Here is a 13759-nt window from a genome sequence, read left to right as displayed (position 1 = left end):
TACTTTACAGTAAAGGGGAAAAAAATCTACTTGCAGTTTCTGTTTTCATCAGACTGTTTACAGAGTCTGTAGAAATCGAGTTAATCAATACTTCTGTTAGACACATCTTTGGGCCCTATGCCACATGCACACATTTTTAAACCCTTCAATCTTGTATCATTTATGGAGATGGTATTGTCAGAAATAGTACTATAAATAATTTATTCCGCTGCCAGTGCTTTTCTAAAGGTCTCTAGGCATGAGGCAAGATTTCCTCCAGGAGCTGTAAAGCCTGCAGATCAGTTTGCTGTGGCAGAAGGATTTATTTTTTTGAGAGAGATAGGAAGATGGTGGAAATGATGGGTTATTTCAGGGAGTGGCTGGCAGCTGTTTATTTTGCATTGTTTTTGAGATCTAGAGTAGAGCAATTAGTAAAGCGGAATCATTGTTTTGTGGGTTCTGTGGGACGAGTTGGGTTCTTTGGTGCTCCCAACGTCCCGAATCCGCAGATGTCCCTGTCTGTGTCAGTGCCCTGGAGTGTGGGTCTGATGGGTTCCCTGTGGCTGTGCCAGCCAACTCCAGTTGGAAGCAGCCAAGGGGCAGCTAAATCGACCTGTGTTCAGCCCTGGCATGGAGGTGTGTTGTGCTGTAAGAATACCAGGCTGCAGACTGTGCTTTTCACTGCATTGTGCAGCTACAGCAGAAGCACAGACTCCAGTTTGCAGATTTGATGTTTTCCTCTCTCAGGTGATGCTGTTTTTAACTACACTGTCAGTTGCAGAGGAAATGTGGCACCGTCTTCTCTTTGTACTGTTGAGAGCAATTCCTTTGTGGGTGGCTGGTGAATCCAGGCCCATTGCAGCTGGACATTCCAGCCTGGAACAGAAGATGGAAATGTGACAAACTTCTGTAAGTTCTGAGAGACTGGAAACTTCGTTGATTGAAGAGAAAACCCTATAGCAGGCCTAAGTAAACATCAGCTGTGTGTTGGGAGGCTTGCAAGAAAGTCACTACCTCCAATTTACTCTTGAAAATCTTCCCATGTCTTTAACACTGTTTTAGATTTCTGGGTAATGAATAGAGAGTACAAAGAAAATTCCATGTAAACTCACTTGGTTTACTCCCCAGATAAACTAGAACTAACAAGTTTCTAACAGGAAAGCAGACACAGGTAGCCTAAATTATCTCTAAGCTTCAGGGCTTGATGACCCTTATAGGTCCCTTCCAATCCAGAATATTCTGTGATTTGCTGCAGGTTTAGACCCAGAGAGCTGATGTAGCTTTAATGATGGTGCATCAAAGCTCTTTCTAAAGCACTGACAGCAGTTGTCAAGAGACTGCTTAGGTATCACTTGCTCCATCATTGTGCTCTGATGGTTTCTGCTCTCTGGATGTAGTCTGTATATCAGCAGTAACCCACAAAGATTGGTTGTTGTTGTTGATGTAAATCTTGGTGGTTCCTGCCAATGCCCTTCCCTGTCTTCACTCACCTTCAGTTACATGTAGAGAAATCGGCATCTTCAAATGAATTAAGATTAACAGCAATTTAAAAGAGAAACTCTGGCGTTTTGCTTGGAGGAGTAACAAAAAGCACAGCCTGGCTACTGTTGTAGTACAGATGGCTGCTCACAGGTTTGGGATTAAACAAATCGATCCTGTACTTCCTATATGGATCACAATGTGCCTGGTGCAGCTGAGGAGTCTCCCATCCCTGTGGGTGCAGTGGTAATGCAGTTTGCTAACAGCTCCACCAGCCAGGCTCCAGCTTGATTAATAGATGAATCCTCAAATGCCTGCTTTGCGTAGATGTATGTACTCTTAAAAATTGCCTTTTTGTAGTGCTTTGGGAAAACACTAAGTATAATAGTTAAAAATAACTTGCATTACTTCATGTCAGGTATAAAACATTGCATTTTGACTCAAACTGCAGATTAAAGTGGGAGGCTGTGTCTTTCCTTCTTTTTGTTTTACAGCCCCCAAGGTGGCTGTTTCACATGAAACAGTGTCATCAGGCTTTGTTGTCAGTGATTTTTGTGCTTCAAAGGGAAGAATCAAAAACTGAATCTACCGGTTTTTATACTGACAGAACAAACCTCACAGTATTTGAAGTTTCCTTCCAAGATAATTTTTTCTTCCCATGGCTTTTTTTGATTTAGTTGCATGATCTAGCCTGACAGTCCCCTCAGTGTGCTGAGATGTCTCGGGACAGTGGATTTTTGGTTCTCTTGCTCCAGCTGATGGTGTGTTTGCAGCTCTGCTGACCCCGTGCAGCCGTTCGGAGCTCTGCCACTTGGTGACAGTCTTTTAAAATAAAATCATCACCACTAAAGGGGAGGCTTGAGCTCAACTGACCAGAGTGTGTTTCTCCACAGCAAATCTCAGAGTAAAGAAGGCTGGGCTACAGGGATTTATTTGCATGTGAAGGAAAGTGCAGGGATTCAGCTTCTCAATGCCAGTTTGCTCTAAATACCAGGTTATCACTTCTCATTATATCACTCCCTGGAATATCACGTGCTGGTAGGGCTTTCTTGTGGAGCAGTAGATGGCAGGTCTCCATCACTGCAATGTGTCTCAGGGTGTCACCATGGGTGACACATATCCATACGTTCACACCTTGTGAGCAGCATCTTAAAGGCTGTTCAGGCCATGCTGCTCATCTTTCCATGGAAAGGCACAATCCTGGTGCTGGTGAGGTTTTTGCTAATTTATTCTAGACAGTCAATCTGTTAGCTGGACTTCTTTCAAGTGAAGAAAATATGTTTCAGGCAGGTTTCCTGCATAGTGTCTGCGTGGTAGCTGGTCCATAACTAATAACTTGCAGCCAAATTTAATCCAGGAATAGAGGGAGAAGCAGGGAAGGCTCATCTGTCAATCTTCCTGCACAGCAGAAGCTGGTCAGATGAGCATTTATGTTGTACTGGACTGACCACAGAATATCTTCGTTGAATCATTCCACTTTATCTTCTCTTTCCATTCAAATCTGGCAAAGTTCTCCCAGAAATTCAGAGCAGTAGAATAAAATAAAAAATTAGGTTTGCTCTTTTTGTGCTGCTCTATGGCAACACTTTGCCTGTTGAAACATTCATGAACCCATCTAGTATTAAGCTATTTCAGTGGATTTCATGCTGCTGGTGCCAGGAGAACCTTTCTAGTAGCTATAGTCCTGAAGCAAATCAGTAATCTCAAGAATTTGGGATCAATTTTCTTAGGTTCTGAAATCTGGTGTGCTGCAAAGTGAGATAATTTGTGCTGTGTTCAGTTCAGTGCAGAATTGTGGAAGCACCCAGTAAAGTCAAAGCACTAGTGCTTTTCACAGAATTATAGAATTGTTGAGGTTGGAAAAGCCCTCCAAGATCAAGTGCAACTGTTAACCCTGTGCTGCCAAGGCCACAACCAAACCATGTCCCTTTTAGTGGTTCTTTTATTAATTTGCAGCTATATCCCAGGATTATAAAACAGAAAGAAAACCTGGTAAAGGCCAGTTTCCTCTAGAATAAACCCGCTTAATGGAGTTGCTGAAGGCAACAGAGAGATTTTGACATTGGGCCTGCTCCTCACTTAATGCAGACATTGATTAAAACATTACAGTGTTTCGATTAAACATTACAGTGGAAGTTTTCTTGCCATATTTTGCTTGTTTATTAAATTCCCAGGGTGGGAACATTGATGCTAAAGAAAATGATTTTCCATTTTCAGCACCATGATACCTCAGAGCTGTTTCTGAGCTGTGTGACTGCAGGTACTTGCTCAGCACTGGCTGGGCGAGCAAGATTTCCCTTAACTGAGGGCAGGTGAGCAGGAGAAATCAGACTTCTGGAACCACGACAGCAATCCCCTTATGTTTCCATCTTGCTCAGTTCCAGACAAAAAGTCATTCCCAAGACAAACTCTGAGGGATACTTGTTTTTGTGCAACCTGAGCTGCAGCAGCCTGTCCCGGTGGTGTGGGTGTCTGCTGTCTGTGTCTGACACAGGAGGACAGCAGTCTCTCGAAGCCGTCTTTCTGTCTCCAGCAGCAGTAGATCCTCTGTCTGGGCAGAGGATCCTGTCTGCAGTGCTGCCTCAGCTGCTGCTTTCAGACAGCCTCAGCTCTCGCCTTCTGATTCTTAATGGTCTGGAAAGGATGTAAGTGGGAGGCGGGGGCAGAAATCTCCTGTATTCACAATTTTGACATGGCAGCAGTGGTACAGCTTGGTTTTTATGCTCTGCGTTTAAGGCAGGGCATGGTTCCCTTCTGTTCTTTGATGCAAAGAGAAACTTCCAGAAAATACATCTTTCTTACTGCAGGTGTAAGGATGCTTTAGGGTTACCTTGCTAAGCTCTGAGTTTCCAACACAATACAGTGTATTTCTGAGAGCACCAAGTGTCTGACCCTCTGTCCATAGTCTGGTACCTGCTTTTGGATCGTGTAAGTCATTAGTTTGGGACAAATGGCACAGAACAATAGCCAGAGGACAATATACTGGATTATTTAGTTAGCTTGATGTGCTAGGGAGATGAATTTTGACTCCATTCCTTTCAACCTCACTCATACACTGGAGGAGCAGGGGAGCAGCTTCAGCAGCTCAAAGCTGGCCTGCTCCAGCTGCCCCAGAAGAGCTCTTGGTTGTGTCAACACTGGAGACTCAACTCTCTTGGAACCCAGGTCATGAAGGATAGCATGAGGCCGTTTTTTCTGAGTTCTCTCCTTTTTCTGCAATTCCTGAAATATTAATCAGCCTTTTTGAAGTAACTGCCATCATTTTCCAACTAGGGGTGTCTGTGAAACAGTGCTCCATCGCTGGCCACGATGACACTGCTTGGCACGAGCAGCTGCCAGGTGAGTGAAAGTTGATCTGGAGCTGTGGAGAGAGTGGAAATAATGTGGCCTGGGACATGTGTATGCAATTTGTGCAGATGATTCAAGTGAGAGCCATGGCAACTGAGATAAACAGAGGGAAAGATACTGGAAAATCAGCAGTGGCTTCATTTTAATAGCACAGCCTTGATTCCAGACAGCTCACATGTTTACTAGAAGAGCTTCATCTTCCTGCATCTCTTCCTCCCCACCACCCCCATTGCTCTGCATGCACTTAGTCATGAGATCAGATGGCTGCTTGGATGAAGCACTGCAGGCCAAATTCCACTGTTTCTACTTAAGCAAAAAAAGCCATCGCCTATCTTCAAATATGGGCTGCAGAATTTCTCTCCCTGTTTGCACACCCGTGATTCAAAGCACACTCATAAAAACGCAGAGAGCCTCCCATGGAACAAAATGAACTTCCTGAAAGTGTTATGGATTATTTGGCCTAGTGCTGAGTTTGGGATGTGCTTTTGCTATAGGTAGAAGTATTGGGACGCTTACAGCCTGTGCTGTCTGAAGGTAAAGCCTAGAATGGAAAGAGTGGAGCGGAGCACACCAGGATTAAACAGACCACTGCCTCTCTTCCCATGTGAAGTCAGAGTGTGAAGCTGGCTGATCTGTGGCTGTTGAATAACAAGCAGCTCTTGAGAAGATCAAGTCCAACTTCCATGCCAGGGCTCTGTGGCGTGCTTGGCAGTGGGGCTGTGCTGGTGTGTGGGCTTTGGGCAGGAGAAACCTCAGGCTGCAAGTGGAAACAGCCCAGCGAGAGCAGCAGGCGCCGTGTGCTGTTCCGCCGGGAGAGGATTGGGAACGAGGACCTGAGTTCTGTCTCCAAGTAAACGATCCTGTGCTTGCTGCCCTGGGTTGTGTAATCTGGCATAGGGCTGCAGTTTGGGTATGCTTATCCCAAATTCACCCCCCAGGGGAGCTGCTGGTGATTCACCTCTCTGAATCATAATTCCTGACGCTTTTCTAATCGCTGTCCTTAGCGTGTCCTTGGTTCATGGGTTGCCAATTGAGTCTGATTGGAAGAAAAGAGCTTTCAAGCAGTTTAGAAGTTTGCCAATTTCCTACACCAATGCATTAATCCCACCTCAAGACTCTGGCTCATTTTTTTTCCTCTGTTGCTTTAAGAGTGAACCAGAAGACACAAAAAAAATTAGAGAAAGAAATTTAGTTAGCTGTAGAAATGTGATAAATGACCAGCAATTTGATTGTGAGCAAAAGCATTCCTTGTATGCAATTTTCAGTTCACAGTTTGTAAAACAGAGTGTGTTCGCCTCTTCAGAAAATCTGCTCTTTTTGTTAAGAACTGGCAGGATCCTCAATCCTCTTTCCAAGACAGTGCAAATACTAATTAAAAAATCTATATCTAAATAAAGTTGTTTGCATATATTAACACTAGATATCTTTTTCACATATGGTTCAACATAAAACTCCCATTTCTGCACAGAGAATGTGAAGCTTCGTATGCCTTTTTATGAATGACTGACAATAAGGATTAAAGCAAGTTTTGCAGGTGCCCTCCAAGTCCTTGTTTTGGAGTAGGAATGGAACCATGGCACTTATTTCTGAACTCTTGGCTCATGTGAAGCCATCCTGCACTTCTTAGCACCTACATGCTCCAGTTCTGCTGCCTGCTCTTCTCCTGGTGGCTCCAAGCTCCTCATGTGCTCCATATTCTTGGTTTCAGATATTGCAGTGTTTGTGATAACACGTTACTCTGCCGTGTGAGGAAGTGAATGTTAGGTGCTCCCTGTGAGGCAGGAATCAGGAACCCTCTGCTAGCAAAAGGCTTTTGCCTTTCTGCTCTAGAGAGTGATGTGTGAACAGGTTTGTCTTAGACATTTACCTTCCTTAACTTGGCTTGAATGGAATGAGCAGGCTCTCCAGCAAGGAGGCCTTTTCCCCAAGATGTGTGTTACCAACATTAGTGGAGATGACAAAACAAGACACTCATCTTTCCCTCTGAATTTGTTCTCCACTTCATTATTTAGTTTTACATTTTAATGTCACTTCCAGTTCTCTTATCGTGGTGAAATCTTTCAGAGAGGATAAAAGCTGAAGGCTACAAGCAGAAACCAGAATTTTTCAGCTGCCTTTGCTGTCAAGCTGCAAACATCAGTCAGAATCCCAGTGTTTATTTTGCTTTTGTTACCATTCCTGTATGAAAAAAAAAGTACATAAAAGGGCTGTTTGCTGACTTGCAGTAATTGGGAGAACACAAAGAGCTGAGTGAAGGAAGGAAGAGAAACAGAGTTCAGTTTTGAGTCATGGAAAATGCTTTTCCCAATCCAGTGTTTTTTGCATGCATGTCTCCCCATGGTGGTTTCAGGTTGCTTAACCTGTTGGAGTGTTCCTTAAACGTTCCCTCCTAGAATAGATTTTCTCTTCTTTTACCTGCCTGCCCTTGCTGGGAAAATAAAACTAAGAAACTGGGAATCAGCTGGGAAAAATTAGTGTGATTTTGAATTTTGAGGGTGCTTTAAATAGGGTGCAGCTTGAGAGCAGAGGTTTGCACTCAATAATATAGCTGGAACTGCAATCCCATGGGAATAGAGGCAGAGATGGATGGGTCAGAGGAAGTGGTGGACCAGTGTTCGTAGGTGTTCTGTCGGGACCAAAATATTTTCCACAGGATTCAGAGTGGAAACTTATGCTTTCCTAGAAGTATTCCTGGGAAGAAGTGCCAGTGATTAATCTGTTTGCAGTAAGGATAGGAACTGAAGTTTGCCCCCTGCTTCATGGAGTGATGCCTGCTCAGTAAGAACACCTAATTTCCATGGTTCTTTGGTGGCCACTTTCTGCCTGGAAATGTTTGGAGCCTGTTTTGAAGCTGTGCAGAAGAGCATGCTTGCGTCATCCAGAAAATGCAGTGAGTCAGTGGAGTCCTGAGGGAGCTGTAACGGCTCAAACAGAAACTTGGAAAATGAAATGGGGATGGATTTAAAGATACAGCATTTGTGGCTGCTGCTCTGTTTAGAGATAGTCTGCACTCATCAGAGGCACTGGTGAGGAAGGGGTTCAGGAAGGACTTTGCTGCTGTAAAATACAAGTGGAGCTTTATGAGTGATCCACCCGGGACAGGGTGTGGAACTGGAAGAGGGTGTTAAGCAAGTTCTCCTTGTCATTATGCTCAGTAATTTGGTATTCAGAGAATCTCCATGAATTCTTTATTGATATGTGTATTTTGGTATGTTAATGAATAACTTATGGGGATGGACAGGAAGGAAGGTGGGGGCAGCCTCTTGGTTTGGCCCCTACTCCTCCTTTTCCTTAACATTTTCAACCGCCTTCAGATTTGGGATGATTTCCACAGCATTACGAGCTGTGTGTTGCTGCAGTGCAGCTGTGTTGGGATTGCTCTTGGCCCAGCTCATCTGGCCCAGGAGATGCCCCAGGTCCTGTCACAGAACCCAGTGTGGCTTGTAAGGACGTGCCCAGGTCCTCGCTGGGCCGTGTCACCACCATGGGGAGGTTTGCTGTCAGTGCATGCCGCTCTTCCTCTTTGTGTCCACCTACAGCTAGACAAAGTGGATATGGGATCCCTCCTTCCTCCAAACCCAGCAGTGATCCACAGCAGGGCATTTCAGAGATTAGGTGTACTCTCCTTAAAATGCTTTTGGTTCCTGTCGTAGATGGAATAGCCAAGGTCTGTCATGGTACTGTTAGTGTGTTGGTTGTTTAATTTCAAAGCTTTCAGGGGTGTGAACCATTCAAACCCACAGATGAATTCATCTTTATGGTCTGTTTCTGGAAGGAAAAAGTACAAAGAAAAGAGGGAAAGTGGCCTAGCAGGGAAGTCAAAGACAGTGTTTTGTGCTTATATATTTCCTATTGGTTCTGTTCAGAACTGACAGCCCATTTTCCTCATTTACCAGACCAGCAGAACGAGGCTGTTCCTCCCAGCAGAGGTAGTAGAGCACAGCAAAAAATCCTAAAAAATCTCCCCTCCAGGAAGGCTCTTTCCCTGCTGGGACCAAGTAACTTGAGGTGCTGAACTTTGTTGGTTTATCTGAGCAGGGCAGGGTAAGAGGCATCAAAGCAAGATGGCCCTTTACAGGTAAGATGAACCTCCAGAGTGACTTTTCTGTAAATAAAGAAAAAAAGAGTTTCTGGAGAGCCAGGAATGAAGAAAACTGAGAAAACATGGCTTTTCTCATTCATTTGGCTTTTTTTGAGCAGGGGCAGTTCAGTCCCTGGGCTCCCTCAGAGCTGTTCTGACACTTTATTATCAAGAACATAAAAGCATTTTGTGACTGTGATGTGTATGCACCTCAGCACTTCGGTTTAGCTGTTTTATTCAGACCAGGAAAGCTTCATTAGTTCATGCTGATTGAAGAGTGATATGGTTCCCCAGCCATCCTAACGCAAATTGATGATTCATTTATATCTTTAAAGTTGAATTTAAATTTCTATAAAATTTTAGACTTAGGCAAGTAATTGTATTACAGTTTGGTGGCTTCTGTGAAAAATCTATTTTTTTTTTTACACCTAAAGCCATATTTCAAACCTGTCACCTCCTTCCCATAAAGCAAAGCTATTTCATTACATCATAGCTGTGCAATTTGCCTTCTGATAACTGGCATATACATTTATGTTGGATCCATTAAATACTTGTCCACTTAAAGAGCTGGCAGGCATGAACATACTAGCTTGTAAATATTAATTTTAAAAAATTAGAAATTGGTATTCTTTTGGCCTTCTTGCTGGCAGTTTTGTTGAAAACAAATGAATCGTAGTTTTCCCTTCCATCATCATCCTTCTTGGCTTCCAGAAAAAATGATTAATGAGCTTTAGCCTTTGCAGCTGCAACATTTGATTGCAGTCTGACTTCACTAGTGATGAATACGGAAATATTTCTGCACTTAATTGGATGTTATCAAATCCACAGCAGGTGACTAAGACCATACTCAGATCTAGCTGTTGCAACGAGCAGGATCTTTGAGGGCAGGTTTCCCTCCGTGGCACTTTACCCCTTCGTATAGTGATACCAGTTCGCACTTTATATTAAATAAATACTTGAGGAGCTTAGTGTCCAAGATTTGCTCCATTCCCTTTGCTTTGGGGGAGCTTAGTGCCCAAGATCTGCTCTGTTCCCTTTGCTTTGAGGCACTGAGGTTCCCCTGTTGCTCTGATTAAAGTTTCAGATAAGTTGGATGGATTTAGGGTGGGAAAGGATCAACGTGTATTTGAAACAGTACAATGTGTCAGTCTCATACAAGATGCCCATTTATAGGCTCCACATAAATGTAGAATATTTTAGCTTAGTATTTATCCTTAGCAATGGTCAACCATCTTTGAATCCCTCTGAGTTCCAGCACTAGTGCTCCATGCTGAAATGACTTAAAACACATCTTTCATGGCTCTGCAGCTTTAAATTGCCTTATTTTTCCCTCTCTGAGCCTCTTCTGTCACCTCTCTTTTGCCAGCAAGTCTTGTGAAAGCAGCATCCCTTGTGATTCAGATCAAGTGACTGTCTGGCAGCAGGACGAGGACCCTCCTGTGGGGAGCAATCCAAGGCCAGACCCCTGCCCTGGACCCCTCACTGCTTGGGGAGAGGATGCTCTGTACATGGGATTGAGCAAACCTTCCTCCCAGCACGCTGGGAGAGGGTAGCACCAGGATTAACAGGAATATTTTCTTGGCACCATCAGCTTGGGAGCTGCGGAGTTAAATTCCTTCCTCAAGCTTTGCCCCCTTGGTAACACCTCCGACACACTGATTATTCATATTAAAAACAAAAACAACAAAGAGATAATTGCCCAAATTTTGTAAAATGGCTATTTTTTGCACATTCAGCCTCAGATGGCGTTTGACCCTTAATACATATGGTTTCACTTAATGTATTTTGTTTAAACAATCCCTGTTCCTGGAAGTGGTTTCAGAATAGGCTGTTCCTCATTGCTGTTCATGTTTGCTTTTTCTTATGATATTATAAGAAGCTTGAAGAGAGTGGATTCAGAAAAGGGCAGTAATCAGTGTTCACAGGCATTTGTGGAAGCCTTTGTATTTTCCGATTAATACGATGTTGACTCCTCAAGCTTTCAAGACTGAAGTGGTTTGGAGCACTTTTGTCCTCAGGCTGTCGAGCTCCCTGAGCTTCTGTTACTCCTCTGTCTGTGCTGAGACCCCAGGGAGTCCCAGCACATTTCTGTGGAACAGCTTTTCAACTGGGATACCTGGTTTTCCTCCCAGGATAGGCTTCTTGGTGCTCCAACACATGAAAACCTCCTTTCTCTTGGATGCAAACAAAGTGTTTCTATGCAAGGGGAGAAAAAATTGTCTGTTGTACTTGGAACTATCTCCTTTTCATGTCTGTTAGAATTTCTGCATGTGCAGACATTTCGCAGGTGGTGCCGGGTGTGTTGGTGATACTGAGCACACCCTGAGTGAGCTGTGAAAAGCCTCCCTCAGATCCCATCTCAGGAGTCTTAAAATCCTGCCCTGTGCCACAGCCACGAGAGGCAGCCCCACTTGATGGAAAGAACGTGAGTGCCCTTGAAGTACATGAGAAGTGTGGTTTCTAAGGTGGAAGTTGGTGTGTTGGGTGTGTTACTGAATGTTTCACATTCGTGTAGTACCTGCTAGCAGTGGGTCCTGAGGCTGGGACCTGATTTGTAGTTTGAAAGCTTGTAGTAGTTACAAAAAATGGGGAAAAAAAAATGGAGATGCCGAGTCTGGTAATTGTTTATCCACAGTGATTGGAGAAATCTAAAGAAGAATTGGAAATAAAATTATGGCATGTCAATTCATATGATGAAGCAGAATAGTTAATTTTCCCTTATTTTCCCTTATTTATTTCTTTTTTTTTCCTAAAATTATTTTTTTTTCTTAAAATCCAGGCCCTACTTCGGGGGTGACAGTGTAAGTAGAAGTGACCCAAGCTGTCTTTCCAAAACAATAACCTGCTAATCCTCCCAGTGACCTTCTGATGTCCATTATAGACACTTCAGGTAGAATTAAAAAATGAGAGATACATGTTCTATGGGGTTTTTCCATTTTATAAATAGTGTGTTACGTGGCTTAAAATCCTTTTATGTCACCTCTTCAATATCCTCTATTGTCCATGCACTGCCCTTGCTTCATCCCCCTTGACTCCAGAGCTGCTGAAGATTTCTAGTCCTGATTCTTTCTATGAATGTTCCTCTACTTTGAGATTAGTTTTAAAATGGGTTCTCCTGGCACCCTGGCTGCTGTACGTGTGGGAGGGAGGGATTAGGAGAACACAGCAGCTCTTTCACCATCTGAAAATCCTCTGGTCATGCTGGACGTGCAAAGACTGAGCTGCACCAAGGAAGGGAGGAAATCAGGATGTGTGGCCTAACAAAAACCAGTTCAGTGATTTTTGCTCTGGGTATTCCCGCCTGATGTTAGTTCAAGCCAGAGTCTTCCTTCTCTCACGTTCCAGGCTGCTTTTGTTAGGTCACTGTTTTTTAGTTTTTATTCTTGTAGTAACTGAATATGGCTGGGCAGGCAGAGGAACTTGTATATCGCTGGCATGAGACCTCAGAATGGACTGGCAATCAGTGAGAAGTAGGAAAAGCTGTGAGTTAAATTACAGAGTTGTGCTATCTTCTGTCTGGAACTTCATGGAACAGCCCCAGAATCAGGAGAGGCGTAGAGTGGAGCTGCAGAGGAACTTCTTACTCCAGAAGGTTTCTCACCAAGCTGTGTTTTCTGGGACTCTTGTCTGTATTGCTGCACTGCTGCATATCTGGGTATCTGTCAGCTCTCTAGGAATTTGAGGCATTGCATTCCCTGATCCAGACTGGAGTGCAGCCAGTTACTCGAGGCTGGATGAAGTACTTCCATTTCAGGTGGAAGCACGTCTCCCAGCATGGAATAACTGTGGTCTGTTTTAGGGTCTCTGAATGATTGATGAAGTCCATCTATAGCTGCTCCAGTTCTATATTCATGTATTTGTTTCTTTGGGATTTGTTTGTAGCTGTCTCAGTAGGAAAGGTTGGTAAGATTAAGCTGTTTATACAACTTGTCAATACAGATGGTTTACTCAGTATTTTGAATTGAGGAACAGCTTTGCTGGCCCCCTCATGATGCCAGCACTGTTATTTGTGTACACTGAGGAGACTCTTGACATTCTTGAGCTGGGTCACCACATGGTTGGTGAGCACCAGTGCCAGCAAGAGGGAGAAGGCAGGAAAGCTGGGACTGAGGCACTCTGTGTTTAGATGGGGTTAACTGGCTGAAGACCCCTTACTCCGTGTCAGCAGGATTTCTTCCCAACTCATCTCAGTGTTTGTCTGTAGCACTTTCCTGCTTCCCACCCTGCTGCTCCATTGTGCAACTTTTCAGAGCAGTCACAGGTCTTTTAGTTTTGTGTTTGTTTGTTTAAATATTTGTGCACATCCTCAAGATCCTTTTCTCTCCCTGAACAGTGAAGTGACTCAGCTGAGCCTGACATGACAGAAATGTCTAGCTCACCCTTTGGAGCAGGGTGGGATGGCTTGGAGGATGCCAGCGGCTGTTACTCCTTGATACTTGGCACTTCTCCCTATTTTCTGTCTGGTATGTGAGCAGACAGAATCAGCTCAGACCACATGTAACATATCTGCTCTGGGAATGGCTCTGATTAATGATGGGCAGGTAAAGAGGGAGTGAATAGAAAGGAACTTCTGGGGTTACTGGAGATCAGTAGCACTCATTTTTTTTTTTTTTACACCTTCCTTTATCTTTCCACTTGTGCCTGGAAAGGCAGAAAATATGCAGAGGTATTGTACAGTCTCGTACCATTTTCTAAATCTATATTCAGATATGACAAGCATGATTAAGCATACCAAAAAAAAATCATCCTGAAAGAGCTTAGATTAATAACTTTTGCCCCTTATGAATTCAGCATCAGTCTTTTGCTTTGTCTTAATGGTGCAACCTAGGGAGAATGTTCCCTAGCTTAAAAAAAAATCCAAATTAAAATGCT

The 13759-nt window shown here is 43.7% G+C and overlaps 1 protein-coding gene across 2 annotated transcripts in view; it reads left to right on the top strand.

Moving 5' to 3' along the window:
* ABL1 (ABL proto-oncogene 1, non-receptor tyrosine kinase) overlaps positions 1-13759 on the top strand; it is a 77851-nt gene that overhangs the window by 23706 nt on the left and 40386 nt on the right. The window contains exon 2 of one of the 2 annotated variants that reach the window (XM_068211229.1): positions 4732-4797. The exons of the other annotated variant lie outside the window; for it this stretch is intronic. Coding sequence (XP_068067330.1) covers positions 4732-4797 — 66 coding nt within the window. The remainder of the gene's footprint in view (positions 1-4731; positions 4798-13759) is intronic. 2 annotated transcript variants of the gene reach the window in all.

This window comes from Anomalospiza imberbis, chromosome 21 (genome assembly GCF_031753505.1).
Source record: "Anomalospiza imberbis isolate Cuckoo-Finch-1a 21T00152 chromosome 21, ASM3175350v1, whole genome shotgun sequence".
NCBI classification, from domain to species: Eukaryota; Metazoa; Chordata; class Aves; order Passeriformes; family Viduidae; genus Anomalospiza; species Anomalospiza imberbis.
Note: the sequence above shows the minus strand (reverse complement) of the source record. Positions and strands in the feature narration are given on the sequence as shown.